We start from the raw sequence: 25630 nt of genomic DNA, 5'->3' as shown, positions 1-25630 counted from the left end.
GTCACTCACTGACCATTGGTCGCTTGGGAAGGGGCCACGTAGTACCAACCAAAGGCTGAGCGGGACCGCTAACAGTCACTAACTGACAGTTGGGCGCCTGGAGAGGGGTCTCTGAAGCACTGACCAATGGCTGACCAAGACCAGTAACTGTTGCCTGAGAGCAGGTGCAGAGTAGCATCAGGCACCACAGCTGTGTGCTCAGGGCTGCACATGGCCGCGCTCTTTTACAATTCAGGATCTTGCCTGCAGCTTAGCCTCCTCATGACATGGCCTCAGACAGAACTTCAGGTTCTGTCCTCGAGAGACTTGTGTTTGTATACTAGGCTGGAGACCCGAGGACGTTCATACAATAGCCAGTGACAGAATATTCACAGTGGAATGTTGTGCAAGTCAGAATGAGGGAAGCATCGAGACTTGGAACACTGGATGAAACTTAGCCAGGTGACAGTGTGTGACAAAAGGCAGTCCCAGGGCAATGTTGTGGATGCAGCTAAATACCGTTGAATTGCACACTTTAAAATGGCTGCTTTTGGGCGAGTTAGGGATGCCATGTGGCTTGTGAGATCTTAGTTCCCTGACCAGGGATTGAACCTGGACCCTGGCAGTGAAAGCCCCGAGTCCTAACCACTGGGCCACCAGGGAATTCCCTGAAATGGTTGCTTTTTATGTGAATTTTACCTCAGTTAAAAAACAAAAAGTAAGTCCCAGAGGATGACATACAGCATCATATACAAGTAAAAAGCAAAATAAACATAAAAGAATATTGTTGGGAACACACAAGGTGGGTGAGACAATATGGGACATGTAGATACAGGATGAGGAGGAGATGGTCAGTCCAGGGCTTCTGCGGGGAGCGCTCCCAGCCTCCAACCTCGTGAGGGCCTTCAGGAGCCCGTGCGGAGCCTCAGGCCTGCGGCAGAGCCCACAGCCACTGCTATGCATGCATCCTGCATTCCTTCCCAGTCTGCTCACCGGGGTCCTGGGAGATCCGGGTTGAGTAGGTGGTATTTGCTAGGCTCTGGAGTCAGCCAGACAAGTTCGAATACAATGCCCTTCCTAGTTTATCGTGTAGCCAAAAGTGCCATGCAGTTTTGAGAGCTTTACCCCAAACAAATTTAAAGTTTTGTACCTAGATAATTAAATTCTAGCTAGCTAAATTTTGGTGTTCTGAAAGCACCTACATGGAGTGGTCTGACTTCTGAGCAGGTTAATCAGATATAAACGGCCTGGTCCTTTTGGTGTGGGATTCAGGGTTTGGAGAGCCAGGCCTGAGAGAAGGGTCTGTTGGCCTTTGAGAGAGAACTGTGGGGCTTCTGCAGAGCGAGTGTGAAAGAAAGTCCTTTTCTTTGTTATCAGATGTGATTCACATTCTCCTGTTCGGCTGTTGAACAGCTCCTCGATCTGCAAAGAGATGATAATTCTTTTTTTAGACCTTTGCAGGAGGGAAAAAAAGTCTTTTATTTAGAGGAAAGGTATCTTTTTTTCATAGATGACAAAAGAAAATGACTAATGATAGCTGAGGAAGTTTTAGATTATATTTTGATAGTTTTCTATTTTATCTTGAAATGACGTTATCTGTGCATATACCTTAATTTGAAAGGCTAGTCTTTCATTATAACACTGAATTCAACAAGAGTTCTTTAGAATATTTAAATCAGTAAGATAGTAAATAGAGGAACATTCTGACAAATTTGGAAGTGACACCTTTTAAAAAAACAGGATGGACTTCCAAATTTGCTGATTGATTAATTAAACTTTTATTGGATACTTCTGCACCAGACATACCACAAAAATGAACAGATTTCTGGCTGGTCTATGGCTACAAAAAACTGATGTTCGTTGACCAGGCTGGTTTAAAACTGGCTCTGGTGGGTATTTTGTTAACACAGCTACAGAACAGTCAGTCTTAGGTTTGTGAGAATTTATTTTTATTCTCAATGTGTTATCAAAAAGTTGCAAAAACAGTACACAGAAATCCTGTGTACCCTTCAGCCCTCCTCCCCTAAATGTTAAAACCTTACTTAAATACAGTTCAGTTATTGAAACTAGGACCTTATCATTGCTACAGTAGTATTAACTGATCCACAGATGTCGTCAGGGTTCAGGGTGTTCGTCTTCCAGCCTGGGATCCCGATCAGCATCGTGTACCTGTGTGCTGTCGCCTTGGGTCCTCTCTGATCTGCCGCAGGTCCTCCGGCTGTCTTTGTCTGTCATGACTTTGGCCCCTTTGAAGTACACTGGCTTCTGTTTGGCCAGTAGTTGTACCATGTTCTTCAGTTTGGGTTTGTTCGGTGTTTTTTTTTTTTTCCCCATGATTATATTGAGCTTAAGCATTTGGGGAAGAGCACCACAGTCAAGCTGTTGGTTTTCACTTAGCATTTTATCAGTAAGTCTTCGATGATGGTATGATTCATTTTGCTGGTGGCTGTAACTTGGATCATTTGATCTAAGGCCGTGGCCAGGCTTCTCTGCTATAAGGCTGTTTTCTCCCCTCTTTGTAATTAAGTGATATCTTCTGAGGAAATACAGAGACTCTGCAGTTTCTCTCTCATTGTATTTTCGCCCACTCATCACAACATCATTGATGATTCTTTTTGCAGGATTTATTACTGTAATTTTTGCCAAATGATGAATTTCTATTTCTGTCCTTCCTTCTAGGCTTTTAAAATTGGAAGTCTGTTGTAAGAAGAGCTGTCCACACCCTACTGTTTCCGAGGGTCATCTGTGTAGCTTCGTGAAATTACACTTTTGTTTATTTCACTACACACAGTCTGACTAGCTGAGCCTTCTCAGTATCAGGGTTATCTGAATATTCATCCAACTTAACTTTCAGAAACATTTCCTACTCCTCCCCATCATTAGTTCATTAGTGAACTAATGGGTATCTTGGTGAACTTGTGGGTATCTTGGTGCTCACAGTTGGAGATAAGACTGAGGAAGTTAGGTGTTGGTAGCGTTAATGTTAATGTACTAACTTAGGTGACAGAGGATGAGATGATTGGATGGCATCACCAACTCAATGAACTTGAGTTTGAGCAAACTATGGGAGATAGTGAAGGACAGGGAAGCCTGGCGTGCTGCAGTTCATGGGGTCGCAAAGAATCATACATGACTTAAGTGACTGAACAACAATTACTTAGAAGCAGAAGCGAAAGGATGGTTTTATCTGGGGCATGTTGTCGTTAACCACTGTTCAGAAATCATGGAGTGGCCTAGAGCAGAGACATGGAAATATCTATCAGGACGCAGCCAGGCTCTTAGAATAGTAGCGGAAATTTCACTATGAGGAAAATGGCAAGTTTCCTGGAGGAGAAGGGAGAGGGGATGCTGGCGCGAGTGGGCCAGGAGACTGTGGGCGCCAGGTGTGGGGTTTAAGGACTGGGACGAGGTGACTGGCCTGGAATTGAACTTGGAGACTTGAGCAGAGTTTCAGTAGGGTTGTGAGGGAGGAAATGCTAGATTGCAGTGGGTTGAAGCAGGGACTGAAACCTCATCACAATCTAGAGACCTTGCCCAACCCCACAAGCAAGACCCAACCCACGTACACTCCTCTCTGTTCTAAGCATAGGTGTCTTCTCTTGGGTTCACACTGCCTCTGGGCCTTCAGGCATGTTTCTGCTGCAGTGGAATCCAGGGCTCCTGTTAACAGCTGTGGGACCTTGGCTATTACTGAATGTCCTCAAAGACTGTTCTCCCTCATCTGTGAAGATTGGGTGAACTGGGCACCTGGTCACTATTACCAGTCCCTTCCTGGCCCCCTTATGGCCCTGCTATCTGTTCTTCATGGCCATGCCTGGCTGGGTGCCAGGACTGTGCTGTTACTGCTCTGGCCTCAGTGCCCCTGGGCCCCTTTCCCATCAGGACGAGCCCCCGCATTGTGAGGAGCAGGGTCCTGTGTGGCCTGCCCGCCTCGGTTCCTTGCCTCTCCCTGAAGCCCTTTTACTCACAGGGGCTGAGGCTGCATTCCTCCAGGCTCCCTGTAGCCTCAGGGCCTCTTGTTTTCTTCCTGCCCTGACTCCTTCCTGTCTTCCTTTAGATCAGGTGTCCTGAGTCTGTGTGCTTCCCTGGCTCCCTTTACAGAATGTTGCTTCATCATCTGTTACTCCCCTTACCTTACTTGTTTTGTCTTTATCACATCACCACCTCAGAGATACTTAACGTATCTGCTGTCTGGCTGCCACCACAAAATAAAAGTTTTCTGAAGGCTGGTACTTCCTGCCTGTTTTCGAGAGTCTTCCCAGACTCTCGAATTGCGTCTGTAGATGACTGGTGCCGAAGTATTTGTTGAGTAATGGCTAATACGCTGGATCAGCCGTCGAGACGGCTGTGATGTGTGCAGTGGCAGCCCTTTCCCTTCTCCCAGCATCCTGATGAGGGCTTCCCTGATGGCTCAGTTGGTAAACAATCCATCTGCCTGCAACGCAGGAGACCCTGGTTCGATCCCTGGGTCGGACAGACCTGCTGGAGAAAGGAATGGCTGCCCACTCCAGTATTCTGGCCTGGAGAATTCCATGGGCTGTGTATAGTCCATGGGGTCGCAAAGAGTCGGATGAGGAAATCGAGGTGCAGAGAAGAGGTGGCAGACAGTGAACAAGGGGTGGAGCCAGAACTCAGTCGCAGGTGTTCTTGATGCAGAGCTTTCTTTCTGCTTCTCCTGGGGGTCATTGCTGATGAAAAGAGGTCATCTGGTTAAAATGCTTGTCATGACTTCTGTGACATCCCGAGTAGTCCCTGAACATTATTTGATATCGTCATCATCATCGTCGGGATGACATTAAGAGCCTGGATGTGTAGCCAGGCTGCCAAATGTTTAGCAGGCCAAAACAGACTGCCAATTTTTTTGTTTTTGTAATCATTAAAATGGGGCAATGTTAATACCAAAGCCTTCTGCAGCCTGTTGATCCTGGAGCTTTCAGCCTGGAAACTGGCTGCTTACTGCTTATTCTTGCTGAGTGTCATTCTCCCACTCTGCTGAATATGAATAATTATGCTCTTGTTCTCTGATTATTACGTTGATTAAGAGAAATGGTGCCTATAAGGTGCCTGCTAAGTCCTAAACTCAAAATGAAATTATTCTGCTTCTAACAACAGTTGTTCCATGAGAATGTCTGCAAAAACTTATTGAACTCCTTCTGAGATTCAAAGTACAGTGGAACTTTATTGTTTGACAGTTGTATATTTAAATAAGATAGACCCTTGAAAATCTCAGCAGAACTTGTGTGTGTGTACCTTGCATTGCTGCTGCTGCTGCTGCTGCTAAGTCACTTCAGTCGTGTCCAACTCTGTGCGACCCCATAGACGGTAGCCCACCAGGCTCCGCCGTCCCTGGGATTCTCCAGGCAAGAATACTGGAGTGGGTTGCCATTTCCTTCTCCAGTGCATGAAAGGGAAAAGTGAAAGTGAAGTCGCTCAGTCGTGTCCGACTCTCAGCAACCCCATGGACTGTAGCCTACCAGGCTCCTCCATCCATGGGATTTTCCAGGCAAGAGTACTGGAGTGGGGTGCCATTGCCTTCTCCATCCTTGCATTGAACCACCCTTAATTGAACCAAAAGAATTGTATCGACTACTTTGTGTTCTTTTCCTCATGAACTTAATATAATTTTAAAAGATCAATTTATGAAATTTTTAGAAAAAAAACTCTATAACTTTTGTGTAAGCAAATAGTTTATAAACAAAACACTAAAAGAATTTACTAAAAAGAAAAAGATAAATAGGATTGCATAAAAACAAAAGATACCATTAAAATTAGAAGATTTTAAAAATAAGTTGTTACAAGTATCATTAAAATAGTGAAAGGCAAGCCATAGAGTGGGAGAGGATATATCTTCACTAAGTCTAACCAAGGCCTCCCATCCAGAATTTGTAAAGAATACCTATAAATCAGTGGGATGGGGTGGGGAAGACAGCTCAGTAGAAACCAAGGACAGAGGACAAAAGGTTTAACAGACACTTCACTAAAGAAGATAACCAAAATGGCCAGCTATCAAACAAAGCAGTGCCCATTCTTGTTATTCATCGAGGAAATACTGATTGAAACCAGTGTGCGCTCTTGCAGTAAACATTAGGGTGACTAACCTGAAAAGGTTAAACATGCCAAGTAGAGGTGAGGAGCATGGAACCAGAGCACCGGGGGGCTCGCGCTCGTGGGAGGGTAGCGTGCATGGCTGCAACCTGTAGCTTGTTCTTGGTCGCGTCTTCTCCAGACAGTGTGTGTGCGTGTTGTGATCTAGTGATGTGTTCCTGGTGTACCCCCAGAAGAGATGCCTACATGCGTGCGAGTGTGCATATGGGTGGACACACACACATAGACACAGAATGAGGTACAGAGAGAGCGTTCTGGTGAAATTTGTTTTGGTTATTCTTGAGGTTTGGCTTCCTGAGCAAAATTGCTTTTTTAAAGGACTATAAAAAGTGTTCATAGCATTATTCCTCACAGCCCCGAGGTGGAGACCACTCAGCAGCAGTAACGTGGATAAGTCGCTGGGGTGTGTTGTACAGTGCAGAGACTGGAGTCTCCTGAAAGGAACCAGACACATCCTGTATGACTCCAGGCAGGTAGAGCTCACCTTCCGGCTGGAGAGGTGATGCTGCCCTCGGCGTTGGGGCTTGAGGGACTTCTGGGCGCTCTCTGGGTATCTCGTCACGGTCTGTCTCCTGCGGGAACCTCGAGCTGTGGCACACTCACATGCACATTTTATTGTTTTATTTTTTGCAGCAAGAGGAAACATTTACAGATTATATTTAAGCTTAATTTTAGAATAATATTTCAGTAATTGGCAGTGCCATACTCAATATTGTTTGGACTGTGAAGAAGAAATGACTTATTTCTAATTGTTTTCCTTTGTTAATTATTTTTTAGATACGAATTGAGAATTCGTTATTTGCCAAAAGGATTTCTAAACCAGTTTACTGAAGACAAGCCCACTTTGAATTTCTTCTATCAACAGGTATAGTAGAGTGCTTTAATACTTTTTTTTTCCTTTGTTTCTTTGAATCCTGTTTATTTCATGGTTTTATTTTTTTTATTTATTTTTTTTTTACATTCGGTTTTAATCCATTTATTCATCAAATATTTACTTATATTTCATGGTTTTATTTTAGAACTAGATTAAGCCTAACATTTGGGAGAATATAAATTTGTCACTGTATGGCAGTGAGATTCTTATACTTTGTAAGAAATTAGGAGTTTTTGTTACTTTGTGAATTTTTGTATACTTGGGCAAATCTTAAGACTTATTTTAAGTAGAAACAGTAACTCCTAAGTGATACAACCTTTGCTCTGTCTTTAATTCAAGTATACTTATCGTGCCTGAATATCAACAAACATGTCAGATGTTTATCCAGAACCAACTGTTCCCATATAATTTCAGTAGCAGTTTGTGTAAAACCAGAAATGACGTTTTAAACTAAAAGTAGCTTTTTTACTACCCATGAGGTATTAGTTAGATAATACATACATGTGGTGTAAATTCTAAATTCTCTGTAAGGTTTTAGTTAGACAGTAAATACATGTGGCATAAATTCTGAATTCTCCATCTAGTGGGTTTCCTGTAAACAGTTCCTTTGTGTTCGGTCCTATGCTGTTTGTGAGCACAAGTGATGTGACGTACCTTGGAGGGGTGCTGACACAGGGGAGGTGTTGAGTCCAGGTGGCTCCCTTGCCAAATGTCGCCTAAGGAGCTTTGTAGCTGAGGAAGAGATGAACTTTATAAAACACAGTACATTGATATCTGGGCTAAAGTGGTTTGAAAGGAAATGGACAAGAGAGCAGGGACCACACCGTGTAGGGAGCAGGTTTTAGGTTATCTCCTGCAGATTGTTGGGAGTATTTAAAGAATTTAAGTAAAGAATGTCGTCTTGATCGGAATTAAAAAAAAAAAAAATAAGACCACCCTAATGTGGTGGCAGTACTCGGGGTGGATTGGATCTTAAAAAGGCTGCGAGTAAGTTGGGGGCTCTTTAGCTATTTAGGCAAGAAGTTAGAAAGTTGGGAGGTAGAATGGTGTGGTAGTAAGCAGATTTAGTGGGTGGATTTGATGGGCTCAGAGACTGAACAAACTGGAGCACAAAAGTGCGGAAGGAAGAGGCTGATGGATTTAGATAGGCAACATACTTCTTTTCTCTTGTAGATGATTTGAATCACTGGTGTAATTTCTTTGAAAAAGAAATCCACCCACCGAAGACATCTGTGACTACTTTAGTGACATTGATTCCAGGATGCCTGAGACAGGCCTAAATAGCTCTCAGTTATTCCTTTTTATAATTTCTAGGCTAACCTGAAAGTCGTCAACGTTTTTGTTCCTTTCACACTGTTACTAGGTTGTCCTAGTTTTTCCTTTCGGAAGCCCTTGCTTCTGTGTATATGGTTAAAAGCTAGCACCCGTGCCAGCCTATCGCAGATTTTCCCTTACTGATGGGCCATGTCTCAGTGCAGGCCCTGTGACTCAGGTGAGTGGTCCCTGTAAAGCCTGAGGGGTGTGAGGCATCTTCAGGTGTGCCGTGCCAGTCATACATGTCACAGCTGCGTGGTGCCAAGTGCCTCCGTGAGTTTCTTCACAGGGGGTATATAACACTTCCCGAAGAGAGTCTTTATGTTGATGAAATGAGACACCACTGTCTGCCACCCTGGAATTCCGGTCTGTAGACAGGACCCAGCTTTGAGGACTCAGCACATCACTTGTGAGTCCCAGTCCGAGTGTGCGCAGCTCGCTGTGGGATGTGATATACCTCGTCCTGCCTGTGTGCTCCGCGTGCACACCTTCCCGCCCTGCCACCCCCCTCTGCTTTCATCCATTCCTAGAGTTTCTCTTCTTCAGCCTGAAGTGAAGTGAAAGTCGCTCAGTCGTGTCTGACTCTTTGTGACCCCACAGACTATACAGTCCATGGAATTCTCCAGGCCAGAATACTGGAGTGTGGGTATCCTTTCCCTTCTCCCGGGGATCTTCCCAACCCAGGGATCGAACCCAGGTCTCCCGCATTGCAGGTGGACTCTTTACCAGCTGAGCCACAAGGGAAGCCCAATACTGGAGTGGGTAGCCTATGCCTTCTCCAGCCGATCTTCCCGACCCAGGAATCAAACCGGGGTCTTCTGTGTTGCAGGCGAATTCTTTACCAGCTGAAAAGACTCCGCCTGCAATGCAGGAGACCCGGTTTCTATCCCTGGGTTTGGAAGATCCCCTGGAGAAGGGAAAGGCTACCCACTCCAGTATTCTGGCCTGGAGAATTCCATGGACTGTATAGTCCATGGGGTCACAAAGAGTCGGACATGACTGAGTGACTTTCACTTTCATCCTAATAATTAGTCTGGTCCCAGGTGGCTCAGGTGGTAAAGAATCCACCTGCAATGCAGGAGACCTGGGTTCAGTCCCTGGGGCGGAAAGATCCTGAGAATTTCTTTTGTTTCTTGTGTGCTTTTATAATGTCCTACCAAGTATCTGTGATTTAAAGGAAAATAGAAGTGTGGTCATAGTAACGCCCCTTTCCTGTGTTGATGGCTGGTGTTACTGCTCATCTCGACCCATGTATCAGGCTTAAGTGACACTATGTGGGGGTAAGTAGATATGCCAGAATTACCAAGAGGGAAGGAAAAAGAAAAACGCTACAATTTGTCGGAACTAATGAATTGGCAAGAATACCAAGAGCCTTAAATAGGTTCAGATTTCTATGTGACACCGTTGACATTGACAGTTTTGCAAGTTAAATTGCATACTGGCAGTTTTGTAAGGTTGTAACTAATAATTCCACTTTGGGGGATTCATTCTAAAGAAATAAGATGCGCCTGTGTGCATGTGTGCCAAGGCGCTCATGGGCACACGTCAGTGACAGACAGGAGCTGGGGGCCGCTGTGTGACCTGTGCTGACTCTCACTCATGGTGGCCTGGCGTTTTGTTGAACTTCTCGTGTAGGAATCTTTTTTTTTTTTTCACGTGTAGGAATCTTGAGGGTCTACACTGGGGAATAGCGAACACTTCTGAGTGTTCTTTGTTATTTCTGTTTTTAAAGAATTAAGTTGTGCGGTTCAGTTCAGTCGTTCAGTCATCTCCGACTCTTTGCGACCCCATGGACTGCAGCACACCAGGCCTCCCTGTCCATCACCAACCCCGGAGTTTACTACTCATCTCCATTGAGTCGGTGTTGCCATCCAACCATCTCATCCTCTGTTGTCTCCTTCTCCTGCCTTCAATCTTTCCGAGCATCAGGGTCTTTTTAAATGAGCCAGTTGTTCGCGTCTGGTGGCCAAAGTATTGGAACTTCAGCTTCAACATCAGTCCTTCCAATGAATATTCAGGACTGATTTCCTTTAGGATGGACTGGTTGGATCTCCTTGCAGTCCAAGGGACTCTTAAGAGTCTTTTCCAACACCACAGTTCAAAAGCATCAATTCTTCAGCACTCAGCTTTCTTTATAGTCCAACTCTCACATCCATACATGACTACTGGAAAAACCATAGCCTTGACTAGATGGACCTTTGTTGGCAAAGTAATGTCTCTGCTTTTTAATATGCTATCTAGTCATAACTTTTCTTCCAAGGAGTAAGTGTCTTTTAATTTCATGGCTGCAGTCACCATCTGCAGTGATTTTGGAGCCCAGAAAAATAAAGTCTGCCACTGTTTCCATTGTTCCCCCATCTATTTGCCATGAAGTGATGGGACCAGATGCCATGATGTTAGTTTTCTGAATGAGTTTTAAGCAAACTTTTCACTCTGCTCTTTCACTTTCATCAAGAGGCTCTTTAGTTCTTCTTTGCTTTCTGCCATAAAGGTGGTGTTTGTATATCTGAGGTTATTGATATTTCTCCCAGCAACTCGATTCCAGCTTGTGCTTCCTCCAGCCCAGCGTTTCTCATGATGTACTCTGCATATAAGTTAAATAAGCAGGGTGACAATATACCTTGATGTACTTACTCCTTTTCCTATTTGGAACCAGTCTGTTGTTCTAATGTCCGGTTCTAACTGTGGCTTCCTGACCTGCATACAGATTTCTCAAGAGGCAGGTCAGGTGGTCTTTTTTTTTTTTAATTGTTATTATTTTTATTATTTTAGCACTTTTATCAGAATAGAAAGAAAAGAATTATGTTTAGATTTCTTCTGTGTCAGTTCCATCCCATGAAAGAGAAAGTTATAATAAACTACTGTAATTTTGTTATTCCTGTTTTGAAGCCTCGCCCAAGCCCCTGCTCATCGCACCTCTTGTTTTGGGTGGAGTTGTGAGGAAAGCGATATGTCAGTGGGTGTAGAGTGCTGCTTTCCTGGTGGGAGATCGGTCTGTGGATGCACATGGTTATATTTAAAGATGTCCTAAATGTGACTACCAGTGAGATATGTCACAAATGAGCCACTACGTGTTTTGACCCATTTTGGAACATTTTGAAAGATATTAATCAGCACACACTAAAAATAAGCTAGAATCTTGTTATAACCCTATTCACTGTAGAGCAGGAGTCTGAAAAAAATAAGTTTTTTTGGCTGCACCGTGTGGCATATGGGATCTTAGTTGCCCGACCAGGGGTCAAGCTTGTGCCCCTGCACTGGAAGTGTGGACTCCTGACCCTGCCAGAGATTTCCTGATTTTTTTTTATTGTTTCTTTCTAAACAAATAATTTCTTGATACCAAAGCTAATGGCTTATTATGAAACACAAAAAGTATGTTTTGTCTTGAATTTGAGTTTTTCCTTTGCCATATAACATTTTATTCTTCTTTATTTCTCTGATTTGTTAAAAGTGTATTTGACTGGCAGCCTTTTGCAAATCGTGGTGGCCATTAGTTTGAAGGGCCCTGTCCCCGTTTGGTCAAGAAGTTGTTGTATTAGCTGGGTTTGCATCAACAATGCTGAAGTCGTGTGGGACCCATTTGGTACCGCTGATACTTTGAGCTTCTGAGATGCCTGCATCTGTTGTCACTGTTTCTTCCTACAAGTATGTTAAGATTTAAAATGAGTGTATCCATCGAGTGGCTCTTAGAGAACATTAAATGTAACAGAACTGGTGGCTTATTTGGTAAGAAGAGTTGCAGTGGGAAGCTGAAGACACTGAGTGCAGGACTGTACCTTTATGGTTTAGAACCTAAACGTCAGAAATGTGGGAGGGGCAAAGACACACTTATTTTTTGTTGGTCAACCTTTCTGTTATTTTTACTTCAATTTTTAGTTTTTACACATTTTTATTCAGATAATTATCAGAAATGATTTAACTGTATTTTCTTGGCTATAACGCTTTCTGTCAGTTAAAACGTTTTGAAATGGCAGCTCCAAGTGGGAAATTTTAGTTTAAACGTGAAATTTTCAATGTGGGAATTATCGGCTGTCCTTTTCCAGAAAGAAGTTAAAATTAAATATGTCTAAGTCTGACTCATTAGATGATGTATTTTCTGTATGCCTTTAGTAGATTTAATAATGTACATTTTTTTTCTCTTTTTCCACTCCTGTATGTTTTTGGTGATTCAAAGTTTTATTGTTGTCGTTAGGTAAACTCTGTCATGCTTATATTGGATTGGCCTAAAGGTTCATTTGGTTTTTTCCATAAGATGGCTCTAGTTGCACTTAGTAGTCTTTAACTTCATTTGATAAAATCTTGTTATATTGTATGTGACAGCTATCATATCAGCATGCATTTAAAAAAAGACAGCCAAGTTGGTGAATTTTTGTGTAGCCATTTTAATATTGAATATAGAAGAAAAAAAGGAACATTTTCAGCATGTTATGCTTTATTATTTCAAGAAAGATAAAAACGCAACTGAAATGCAGAAAAAAATTTGTTCAGTGTCTGGAGAAGGTGCTGTGGCTGATTGAACTGTGTCACAAGTGGCTTGTGAAGTTTCTTGCTGGAGGTTTCTCTCTCCATGGTCGAGTAGACCAGTTGAAATTGATAGCGATTAAGTCAAGACATTATTTGAGAGCAATCGGTGTTAACACCACACGGGGGTTAGCTAGCACAAAAATCAGCATTTAGAGTCAGGTGTGCCAGCTCAGTTATGTTCATCACTCTGACGTCTGGGTTCCACGTAAGTTAAGCAAAGATAGCCTCCTTGACCGTATTTCCACCTGCAGTTCTCTCCATGTAATGAAAGTGTTCCATTTTTAAAACAAATTGTGATGAGCGATGAAAAGTAGACACTCTACAATAATGTGGAACGGACAAGATCATGGGGCAGGTGCAATGAACCATCATCAACCACACTAAAGGCCAGTCTTCATCTAAAGAAGGTGATGTTTTATATATGGCAGAATTGGAAGGGAGTCTTCTATTATGAGCTTCTTCCAGAAAACCAAACAAGTACTACTCCCAGTTAGACCAGCTGAAAGCAGCATTGGACAAAAAGCAACCAGAATTAGTCAACAGAAAATGCGTAATCTTCCATCAGGGTAACACAAGACTGTGTGTTTCTTAACGACCAGGCAAAAACTGTTACAGCTTGGCTGGGAAGTTCTCATTCATCTGTCGTATTCACCAGACATTGCATTTCCATTTATTTCAGTGTTTACAAAATTCCCTTTTTGGAAAAAATATTAATTCCCTGAAAGACTGTAGAAGGCACCTGTAACACTTCTTTGCGCAAAAAGATAAAAAGTTTTAGGAAGGTGGAATTATGAAGTTGCTTGAAAAATGGCAGAAGTTTGTGAAACAGAAGGGTGAATATGCTGTTCAAGAAGTTCTTGGTGAGAATGAAAATGTGTCTTTTAGTTTTACTTTAAAACTGAAGCACTTTTTGGCCAACCCAGTCCTAATCAACCCATATTTTTTGTTTATCCTTCTCTATATAAGACTTTACAAATAGGAAGCAGAAATGGTTTTTCTGTAAGTCACTCTTCCTTGCTGATATTTTTAGCTTACCTTTAGACCACCTCAAGGCATTCAATAGACATTTGTTGAATGAATACCTGTTATTAATAAATGCTGTGTGAAATGACTTAGTGAGTTGTTGAAAAAGCATTTGACTTACAAGATAGCATAATTCTTTACATATTTTTAAAGCTTATGTATGCGAGAGAAAGATCAAAGAGTTTGTTTTAGTTGAGAACTTCCTTTGAGTTCCTTTTGTACACAGACTCTCCACTCTGTGAACTGGCAGAACTCAGGGAGGAGTGCCTGACGGCAGAGCCAAGTTGGCTGACGACCTGGGATCACTCAGGTGGCATAGCATATAAATGGTTATGTGCAGCAGGCACATATGTATGGTTATATACACGTTTGTCTGCCCTCAGCCCCATCTTCTTCACACACACTACCGAGGACTTTCAGGTCTGTGTGATAAATTTATGTAGCTGACAGAGCATTCAGAAGAGACCAAAATAACACCAAAAAAATCTTATGAAGTAGCCAAAGCATTGATGTGGCACGTGGAATAAATTATGGAGTAATTTAGGATTAGAATTTTTTATTAGTGATGTGAGAGGTTTTTGTATTAAAACCTGTGCTTAATAAGATGAAAAAGCTCATGAATGTAAATATAATACTTGCCCACAGAAGGAAGTCCAAATACATCCTATTTTTTAAGTAGGAAATTGACATCAACATGGAAACAATTTAATACAATAAACAACCTTCAGAGATCTTTGCTTGGAAAAAACTTGCAAATTTGCTGGATTTGGAGTTCGTAGACAGTAGTAATCCGTGGTATAAGAGGAGAACATGATGGAAAGTGAGTGGTAAGGTGGAGTAGGAGATGCGTGTGAAGCCATTGTGTAGACTCTGGGGCTACCGGGGTGATGCGCTGTGGTCCTCACTGGTCATTAATCTTCCTTCTGGTGGAGAACGTCTGCACTTCCTCAGAGTTCACAGGGAAGTGTAGGTACACACTGCAGCCTGAGTTGGAGGGTCAGCGGATGGGTTTTGAGTTTTGACTTTAATGCTTGCTGTGTGACCTTGAGTACATTAATTTTGAGTAATTCAGTTTTCTGATCTTCATGTATAAAATAGGACTGAAGCCTGTCTTAAAGAAGAGTCATTGTACAGACTACAAATAATGTATCTAAAACAGCGCATTACCCAGCCCCTGAATAATACGCAGTACCTCTGCTGTCATCGTCAGTCTTTTTAGGCCCTTTCTAAGGCTCTAAGTTGGGGATTATTTATAGTACTGTCCTGCTCACAGTGATGCTGTGAAGATTAAATGAGAGTCATACATAAATCTATCTGATGGGGCAATGAGTATATTTACTCGAAGTAACTATATATCACACACATGTAAATCTTCAATAAATTGCACTTATTTCACAAAAGAAAGCAATGAATTCTGCCAGGAGTTAGTAGGAGGTGAAAGTTAGTCAAGAAATGTTTTGTAAAGAAATGAGCACTGAGTGTTAAAAACCCTACGTCTCGAAGAAAATTTCATGAGCACAGCATCAGGTCGTGATGTGCACAGTGGTTCAGAGAACACGCCCTCTGGAGCCTGGGGGAGAGAGGGGGAGGCTCTCCTGAGATGGCTCATCCCACGTGGATCAGCATACCTTTCAGAGAGCATGGGTCCCTGCAGATGGCGAATGGACCTCAGGCCGTGGGCACGCAACTCTCAGTCAAAAGTAGTAGATCGTTGCTGTAGGAAAAACAACTCTCAGAAGTTTCGAGTCATGTTCATACATAAAGGGGTTTTCCCTGAAGGTGATTGAAGTAATTTTCCCTTTGTTTCTTTTTTGCAACTAATATGAGCGTGGTTTTGATGAATGAATAAAACATGTGATTACACTTTCCCACCTTTGAATAGCATTTAAAAGTCCTAGTAATTAATCTTAAGGCAGTTTTGTAGCGGTGCATTTTCTTCAATGTGCAGTTGATGCTCTGCTTCTAACTCACGTAGATACCGTTTTTATCTCTTCATTTTTTTGTGTTCAGGAATAAACTCTTTATGATGCAAAAAGTTAGTTTTAAAATTTAGACTTACTTTTTGCTGTATAGAAGAAGCCAGCTGAAGTGTAAATAGAGTGATTCTAGAATCAAAGCTTTTTACTTAATTTAGTGAGTTATTGAGTAATTCATTTCTGTTGAATCAGTCTTAAATGCCTACTATGTATGCTGCTGCTGCTGCTGCTAAGTCGCTTCAGTCGTGTCCGACTCTGTGTGACCCCATAGACGGCAGCCCACCAGGCTCCGCCGTCCCTGGGATTCTCCAGGCAAGAACACTGGAGTGGGTTGCCATTTCCTTCTCCAGTGCATGAAAGGGAAACGTGTAAGTGAAGTCGCTCAGTCGTGTCCGACTCTTAGCGACCCCATGGGCTGCAGCCTACCAGGCTCCTCCGTCCATGGGATTTTCCAGGCAAGAGTACTGGAGTGGGGTGCCATTGCTACTACGTATAAGGAACTGAAATGATCAATGCTTGTAACTCTTACATGGAAAATAACATTCATACACAGAGGTATCCACATCCCAGTTTGATGACTTTATTCTTTCATTCATTGACGCTCTCTTCAGTCAGTCAGTATTTCTTGACTACCTAGGTGTGGATGCTAAGGCAGAAAACAAAGCGAAGGTTTCAGAGGAAATGGTGTTTAGATCAGAGCCAGGTGGCTGCCCGCTGCTGGCTGAGCGGGCATGGCTCGCATCTTGGGAGGAGGCGTGAGTAGGTGAGCACAGGCGCCCCTCAGGTTGTAGGTTCTGGAGCTTTCATTTTCTCTGTAAGAAAGAGATGTGGCAGGTTGACTGGAGAAAATACGAATCTGTGTGTTGCCAAGCTTCGTGGGCAGGCATCACGGAGTTCCCAGGCAGTTTCTGGTGACCATCTGAGGTCTGTCATCATGAATTTAAAGCAAAACACATAGCAGGGTTTCTCCAGTTGCTCAACAGTAAGTGTGGAGAGGAAGGGAGTGGTTGGCTTCAGTATTTGCTGGTTTTACCAAGCAGTTAAAATGAAGGGGTGAGGGAGATTGGGGAGTTGGGGGTCTTTTCAAGGGGAGTTATCATGATGAACTGTCAGTATGAGGTGGACGGAGTAGTTAACGGGGGGGTAGAAATCTTTTGAGCAGGTGAACTGACAGGCTGGGTAGCAGTCATTGCAGAGGATCTTTGGAATTTTTCCTAGAGCAGAGATCAGCACTCTTTTTCTGGGAAGGGCCAGAGAGTGAATGTTTTAGGATTGAGGATCAAGAGGCAAAGTGGAGGGTATCCTGGAATACTTGTGTAACAAGACAAGACTGATTTACACTGAGTTCTGTACTGGTGAAATTCATAATTTAATAATGGAGTGCAGGTTTTTGTAATATACGCCTACTAAAGAGAAAAAAGAGTTCCTTTTGAGGGGAGAAGTGACATTTCACTTTACTGAAATTCGAAATGAGTGCTCTCCGCCATCAAAGTCAGTTGCAGATGTTGGTCTCTTGATGCTCATCTGTGAGGTGTTACGTGTCTCATATTTGAAAATACCTTCACACTGATAAGCACCTTCAGATACTGACCTCAGTCCCTCACAGTCATTGCTTGGAAGACAGCGGTCATGCTCTGTTAGAGCCTTCTCTTTACGTTCCACTTCAAGCATGTTGTCACTTTGCAGGTTCATGAGTTACCATAGATGGTTAGCTGGAAGCACGTCAGTTGCAGGATTAATTGGAATTTGAAACAGTGTCAGTTTTCCTTGCTCCTGTGTTGAGGTCCAGAAATGCTGCTGGGGCTGCAGTCTGAGTTCAGAAAATTTGAACACAAGTTTGCCTGGAAAGGGACCTTCGACAACATGGGAGGATATAGAGAACCGCTTGAGGTTTCTGTGATTCAGATGACATTTAAGTGCTCACAGATGATAAAAGTTCTTCATAAAAGAAACTGACTCACTGTTCTCTGATATTGCTCATTTTACACCCAGCATTGAGCGTCATTATGGACACTGTGTATGAAGTATGGGGATGACACCCAGCCCACATTTACTAAGTCTGCAGTGTACTCTAACAACGACACTGTTTATCCATTCCTTTCTATTGTAGGTGAAGAGTGATTATATGTTAGAGATCGCTGACCAAGTGGACCAGGACATTGCATTGAAGTTGGGTTGTCTAGAAATACGGTAAGAAGATAATTAGACATCGAGGTCTTTATTCAGCAATGTTTTCCCTTATTTTTTTCTAGGTATTTTCCTTTTCCTCGTAAAGATTATCAATAAAATACTGAATAAAAACTTCAGTAAAATTTAAGAATATTCTGAATTAGGTTGAATTGCTAATTCTAGAATCTTTTGAGATGATATTTCATGGTAGTTAGAATGGAATGATAAGAGCACAAGTGTGTAAGCAAGTGTAAGGCTGAGCTCCCCAGGAGAACCTTCTGTGATGAAGGAAGTATTCAGTGTCTGTGAGATCCCCATGCCAGCCACTAGCTGAGGCGGATACTGAGTACTCAGTCGTGCAGTGTTATGCTTTAAACTTGAATGTGAACCATCACCTGTGTCTGATGGCTACCATTGTGGGGAATGGGAAGCTGAGAATGCATTCTTATTTCTGGTAGCATTTGTCATATATTCTGTGCCACCATTTTAAACTTCAAATAAAAGAATATTTCTACCTTTGTCAGCTATAATTTTAATTAAAATTTACCCCAGGCTGCCAGTTTAAAAGATGAGTTGGTTAAATTAGCTAAAACTTGATTATGTGTACTCAAAAACAGTGATAATTTTCCCAAGAGATCCCTGTTTTTTATATTGTATAAGGTTATGAAATAACAGCTCCTATAAGACTCACAGACTATCAAGTATAACTCTCAGCAACTTCATTAACATTTGTTTTCAACCTTAATTATATATCCCGGAGGCAGGGGGCAGGGGGGGGGGAGCCATCTCTCATTGGTCTCCTTTACAGTTTTCTCTTGGAAAGCGAACTTGGACCCTTTCCTTCAGTATGTTAACTGATTTATGCTGCCTGATGAAGGAGGAGTAATGTGGAGAATCAAGTTTGTTGTTTACTGGTAGTTTGTCAGAATGTTTGTGACTGAGCTGCGCAGTAGTTTTTAGTCATTTAACATCGCAGACGCTCTCCATGCAGATCTCTAAGTGTCTCTCTTCTCTGCTTCAGGCGATCCTACTGGGAGATGCGCGGCAACGCCCTGGAAAAGAAGTCTAACTACGAAGTGCTGGAGTAAGTGTGGTGTTCAGGTCTGCCTGTGCATATTCAGAGCTAAGTCGTTTTTCAGACTTAGATTTTATTAGTTTATCTTTACTTAAAAAAAAATCTATTATTGAATCTAAACAGTGCTGTGTCTAAAATTTTTATATCTGAAAGAGAAAGGTTTTATTAAGAAAAGGATTCTTGATGACATCAATCATTAACTGGGTTAGTGAACATTTAAATTTGTTGGTAAGTATCTTAAGGCTAGTAGTCTTTGGCTTGTTAACACATAAATAATAAACTTTTCTGTCTCTGTAGATTTAACCATACTGTGATGGAGTTTCACTTCTAATTTATACTGAATTGTTATTTATATTCTCTAAGTTTATTACTTTTTTTTTTTTTTTTGCTTAGTTAACATATGGAAGTTATTTGTTGCTCGTGTATCAGTGTATTTAGGATAACTGAAGATTTTTCCAATGGTGAAATTAGTGGGCTCTTAGATTGTTTAAAATGCATAAAAGACAAAGTGGGGCTTATGTCTTGGGAGGCTGAAAGTTCTGCAAATTGTCTGTTGATAATTAATTCAGCAAAAATCGTTGGTATTTGTTATTTCCAGTTTTATTTTCATTAGCAATTGTGCACTTTTTGCCAGCACCTTTTCCTGGCATATTATTACTGAAATTCTTGTGCTATTTGGAGGATGTTACTGCAGTGAAGTGAAAGGTTGTCCATAAGACTTGACATGGCAGGTCAGCCTAGCTGCTGTCACACTAAAAGTGTGATCTGCCATCATTTTGGAAACTAGGTTTTACAGGGGAGGTATGCTCATTTAAAATAAAAGTGGAGGTGAATATTTGGGGGAATTAGTCTTGAAGCAGGTAGAACCATTTGAGATGATTGCTGGTGGTAGTAGATGGGATAGTTATTTTTGCAATTACAGGAGCCTTTTTTGTACCAGTTGTGACGAGTGAGTTAGCACCCTGAGCAGTCTGTCTTGTTTTCGTTTGAATTCATCACTTGACTTCTGAACCTAATATATTAACATGGTGTACTAAATATTTGTGGTTGTGTGTTTATGGACACACATGTCCCATATGTTGTGCCTCTTAACAGATTAAATAAGGACAGATAAGGATTGTGCCGTTTACTTCTTCAAACTTTTTGTGCCAGCTGCTTTGTGTTCTGTATCTGACAGTGACTTTGGGGGGCTGGACTGTCTCGATCTGCTTCTTGAAGCCCCCAGGTGGCTGCTGAGGGGGCTCTGGCGGCGGTGGGGATGGGGGCTTCCGGTGAGAGCCAGGGCGTGAGCGGCATGACTGGACCTCCCCGGGTGCCTGCTCAGACCAGGCGGTGGGCCGCCCTGCGTTGGCTCTCTTGCGCCTCCAGCTCTGTGGGTGTGTTGGGAGGAGCCCTGCAGGCCTGCTTGTTTATCCTGTGTTGGCTGAACACTGTCTTGGAGCTCAGCCTGTCTTCTGATAGCAGGGCCGTATTTCTTAAAGCACATTGTTTAGAATTTTTTTTTAATGTGTCTTTGGTGGTGAAATTCTGCTTTTGTCATCCTGTCATGTCCTTTATTTCACCTTGTTCTTAGAAGGTAGCTTTACTCTATTCACAGTTCAATTGAGACGCTCAGTCATGTCAAACTCTTTGGAACCCCATGGACTGCAGCATGCCAGGCTTCCCTGTCCATCACCAACTCCTGGAGCTTGCTAAAACTCATATCCATCGAGTCGGTGATTCCATCCAGCCATCTCATCCTCTGTTGTCCCCTTCTCCTCCCCCATTCAATCTTTCCCAGCATCAGGGTCTTTTCAGATGAGTCAGTTCTTTGCATCAGGTGGCCAAAGTATTGGAGTTTCAGCTTCAGCGTCAGTCCTTCCAATGAATATTCAGGAGTGATCTCCTTTAGGATGGACTGGTTGGATGTCCTTGCTGTCCAAGGGACTCTCAAGAGTCTTCTGCAACACCACAGTTCAAAAGCATCAATTCTTCAGTGCTCAGTTTTCTTTATAGTCCAACTCTCACATCCACACATGACCACTGGAAAAACCATAGCTTTGACTAGATGGACCTTTGTTGGCAAAGTAATGTCTCTGCTTTTTAATATGCTGTCTAGGTTGGTCATAGCTTTTCTTCCAAGGAGCAAAACTCTTTTTTAATTTCATGGCTGCAGTCACCATCTGCAGTGATTTTGGAGCCCCAAAAAATAAACGTCTGTCACTGTTTCCATTGTTTCCCCATCTGTTTGCCATGAAGTGATGGGACCGGATGCCGTGATCTTAGTTTTCTGAATGTTGAGCTTTAAGCCAACTTTTTCACCTTCCTCTTTTACTTTCATCAAGAGGCTCTTTAGTTCTCCTTCACTTTCTGCCATAAGGGTGGTGTCATCTGCATATCTGAGGTTATTGATATTTCTCCCAGCGGTCTTGATTCCAGCTTGTGCTTTCCAGCCCAGCATTTCTCATGATGTACTCTGCATATAAGTTAAATAAGCAGGGTGACAATATAAGTGCAGAATGTTACTTATTCCTTATTAGTTTATTCTGGGTTCTGTTTTTCCTTGCCCATAAGGAGAAAAACTGAAATAGTCTATATAGCTTCTTAGTTTGTGCCAGAAAATTTATGGGCAATCTCAGTAATTTATAACATAGTGAAGAAAACCCCCTTCAACTTTCCCACATTTCAAAGTAGCAATTTTCAGTTATGCAAAAAAATAATCAGCCCCAACTTTGGAGAGTGGGAAAAGCACTATCTAAAACTTTTTGTACTTTTTCTTTAAACCAACTAAAGAGTAAATCAGTTGTCTTTCCCACCCTGGTAGAACCAAGGTGCCTTTTCTGTAGGCAGAGGGGAACCCCAGCCCCCAACCCCGACACTAGGCCTCCTGGGGTCTTTCAGTGCAAGGGTGCATTCTGAAGTGCACACAGATGGTTCTTTTATTTATGTCTCTTATAAATCAGAGCCAGGAGTCAGATGGGATGTGTTAAGAAAAATGTTTTGTTATCCAGCTTAAAAATGGCATTGCTAACAATGACAGATGAAACCAAAATAAGCTAATAATACAGTGTTAGAATTATGGTTCCTAATGTGACATTGTAGAAGGAAGACTTACGTACCGATGATTCTTCTCCACAGTACAGAATTGTACTGTGAAAGTATTTTCAGTAAATCACGTAGCTTCTCAGTTCTGCTCATTTCCTCATGAAGTGGTTTGCTTTTTAAAGGAAGGTCTCTTGCTGTAGTTGTTTGTGTAACTGCTTCTTCTCTGTTAGAGTAAGCTGTGTTGATGCAGGGACCTCCTGGTATTTCTGGCACTTAGCAGTGTCTCCTCCTTATTAGATATTCCATCGGTATTTCCTCAGTAAAGAAATCTGATTTAAAATTAGCTGAGGTTAATTCTAATTGTGCGTTGCTTTAATTTCTTTTTTTAATTGTCCTTCTTGTCGGTAGTGATCTAGTGCTTTCTTTAGCTGCCTGTGATAATATATTGATGAAGGGAAAGCTCACAGATTTGGCATGAATTGATTGACAGTGGCTTAACCAAGATAGAAGGTTATTTCTCTTTGTGCCAGGCAGTCAGTGCTCCTCATCACCAGGGCTCCAGGCCCTTTGAATCTTGCCACCTATCCATCATCCGTAGATGCCACCTGGTAGCCTAGGGTGAGAGGTTTGTTAGGGAGCAACGACAGTTTCTCCTGAACTTAAAGAATTTTAACATTTATCCATTTGTAAGAGACTGTAAGGTATTGTTTTAGAGGTTAAGGGACCTTAGTGGTATTCTTAATGATACTCAATTCTTGAGAGTTTAGGGGTGAGGATAAGGTAGGGATACTGTATGATAACATGCACTGCAGTTATATTTTAAAGTTGATTTTGGTTTGCTTTTTTGCCTGAGCTTTAAATCTGAGAGGAATGATGTCAGTGAAGTATTAATTAGTTAAAGCAACAGACAAGGTCTGAATCTTCTCAGAAGTAGTGCCAAAGGAACAAATTTATCCTTGACATGGGAATTCATTTCTAATAAGCTTAATGGCTTCCCTCATAGCTCAGTTAGTAAAGAATCCGCCTGCTGGTTTGATCCCTGGTTTGATTCCTGTGTCGGGAAGATCCACTGGAAAAGGGATAGGCTACCCACTCCAGTATTCTTAGGCTTCCCTTGTGACTCAGCTGGTAAAGAATCTGCCTGCAGTGTGGGAGACCTGGGTTTGATCCCTGGATTGGGAAGAACCCCTGGAGAAGGGAAAGGCTTCCCACTCCAGGTTCTGGCCTGGAGAATTCCATGGACTATACAGTCCATGGGGTTGCAGAGAGTTGGATACGACTGAGCGACTTTCACTTTCACTTAATATGTGTGAATAAAGTTTTTCCAGCCTTGGGCCTCCCGAAGCTGGCCCTGGCCTTCCCCGTCTCCGTGCATCAGCCTTCCCTTATCACCTTTCCCTGAGCACTGCTCTGCATCCAGAGCACCTCCTGAGTCTGCTGTCCACCTGTCCACCTGCCTGTGTCCTCCCTTCCTCCCCATTCTGCTCACGGCAGCATCAGGTCACACCTGCCTCTGCTCAAGACCATGGCTGGTCAGGCACGTAGACCAGACTCTCACCAGACAGCAGGGGCATCTGTGGTATTTCCAGAGGAGGGGAAACTGCCCCCGTAGGGTTCTAGGTCCTTAACACCTCCTCCTTTCCTCTCAGCACCACTGTTGTCAGTAGGAATTAGCGTCCCCATTTTATACGTAGGTGTCACCTGAGGTTGACAGGCATTAAGTCACAGCCAGATCCATCCTTCTGCAAAGCCAAAATTCCAGGGCAGAACTCTCTGCATAAAGCAAGTTGCTGACAAGGGAAATGGGGAGAAAATGCTCAGGAGTAATGCCTTTAAGACTCCAGGGTGTTGGTTTATCTTTTATGTGCTTATTCCGCCACTTCCCATAGTGATTAGCTCCCAAATCCTTAGAATGCAAAGTTCCTGTCTTGTTAGGAGGCAGCAAGAGAGGGAAGAACTTGGGTGGACACTTTCTCCTTGTTCATATCTGAAAAGATAAGAAAGGGAAGTTATAAGCAAGAGTGATTAGAAGAATATATGCCAAGCCAAGAGTTATGTGAATTTGCTGATGAGTAAAACCAGTAAACAGTGTGTCATGGGAGCTGAGCAAAGATTTTGTAAGGATGTGCTGAACATTGTCATCACCATCATCATCATGGAATAAAAAAAGGATATGAGGTCTGAGACCAAGACTTAGCAAGGAGTTCTCTGGTTTAGGTTCTGATTCAGTTCAGTTCAGTCGCTCAGTCGTGTCCGACTCTTTGCGACCCCATGAACTGCAGCACGCCAGGCCTCTCTGTCCACCACCAACACCCGGAGTCTACCCAAACCCATGTTCATCGAGTCAGTGATGCCATCCAACCATCTCATCCTCTGTCGTCCCCTTCTCCTCCCGCCCCCAATCCTACCCAGCATTAGGGTCTTTTCCAATGAGTCAACCCTTCGCATGAGGTGGCCAAAGTATTGGAGTTTCAGCTTCAACATCAGACCTTCCAATGAACACCCAGGATTGATCTCTTTTAGGATGGATTGATTGGATCTCCTTGCAGTCCAAGGGACTCTCAAGAGTCTTCTCCAACACCACAGTTCAAAAGCATCAATTCTGCGGCGCTCAGCTTTCTTCACCGTCCAACTCTCACATCCATACATGACCACTGGAAAAACCATAGCCTTGACTAGACGGACTTTTGTTGGCAAAGTAATGTCTCTGCTTTTAAATATGCTATCTAGGTTGGCCATAACCTTCCTTCCAAGGAGTAAGCGTCTTTTAATTTCATGGCTGCAGTCACCATCAGCAGTGATTCTGGAGCCCCAAAAAATAAAGTCTGACACTGTTTCCACTGTTTCCCCATCTATTTCCCATGGAGTGATGGGACCAGATGCCATGATCTTAGTTTTCTGAACGTTGAGCTTTAAGCCAACTTTTTCACTCTCCTCCTTCACCTTCATCAAGAGGCTCTTTAGTTCTTCTTCACTCTCTGCCATAAGGGTGGTGTCATCCGCATATCTGAGGTTATTGATATTTCTCCCGGCAATCTTGATTCCAGCTTGTGTTTCTTCCAGCCCAGCATTTCTCATGATGTACTCTGCATATAAGTTAAATAAGCAGGGTGACAATATACAGCCTTGATGTACTCCTTTTCCTATTTGGAACCAGTCTGTTGTTCCATGGCCAGTTCTAACTGTTGCTTCCTGACCTGCATACAGGTTTCTCAAGAGACAGGTCAGATGGTCTGGTATTCCCATCTCTTTCAGAATTTTCCACAGTTTATTGTGATCCACACAGTCAAAGGCTTTGGCACAGTCAATAAAGCAGAAATAGATGTTTTTCTGGAACTCTCTTGCTTTTTCGATGATCCAGCGGATATTGGCAATTTGATCTCTGGTTCCTCTGCCTTTTCTAAAACCAGCTTGAACATCTGGAAGTTTACGGTTCACGTATTGCTGAAGGCTGGCTTGGAGAATTTTGAGCATTACTTTACTAGCATGTGAGATGAGTGCAATTGTGCGGTAGTTTGAGCATTCTTTGGCATTGCCTTTCTTTGGGATTGGAACGAAAACTGACCT

At 42.7% G+C, this 25630-nt stretch overlaps 1 protein-coding gene across 50 annotated transcripts in view; it reads left to right on the top strand.

The window, feature by feature from the left end:
• Positions 1-25630, top strand: part of PTK2 (protein tyrosine kinase 2) — a 194072-nt gene that overhangs the window by 80711 nt on the left and 87731 nt on the right. For all 50 annotated transcript variants that reach the window (XR_014057697.1, XR_014057696.1, XR_014057698.1 and 47 more), the window contains 3 exons: positions 6862-6949; positions 17906-17985; positions 18986-19048. Coding sequence is in view for 42 of the 50 variants with exons in the window: in XM_081504175.1 (XP_081360301.1) it covers positions 6862-6949; positions 17906-17985; positions 18986-19048 (231 nt within the window). In the remaining 8 variants the exon portion in view is untranslated. The remainder of the gene's footprint in view (positions 1-6861; positions 6950-17905; positions 17986-18985; positions 19049-25630) is intronic.

Source organism: Giraffa tippelskirchi, chromosome 6, assembly GCF_054371585.1.
Source record: "Giraffa tippelskirchi isolate mGirTip1 chromosome 6, T2T-mGirTip1v1.2.pri, whole genome shotgun sequence".
NCBI classification, from domain to species: Eukaryota; Metazoa; Chordata; class Mammalia; order Artiodactyla; family Giraffidae; genus Giraffa; species Giraffa tippelskirchi.
This window is presented reverse-complemented; position numbering and strand designations above follow the sequence as displayed.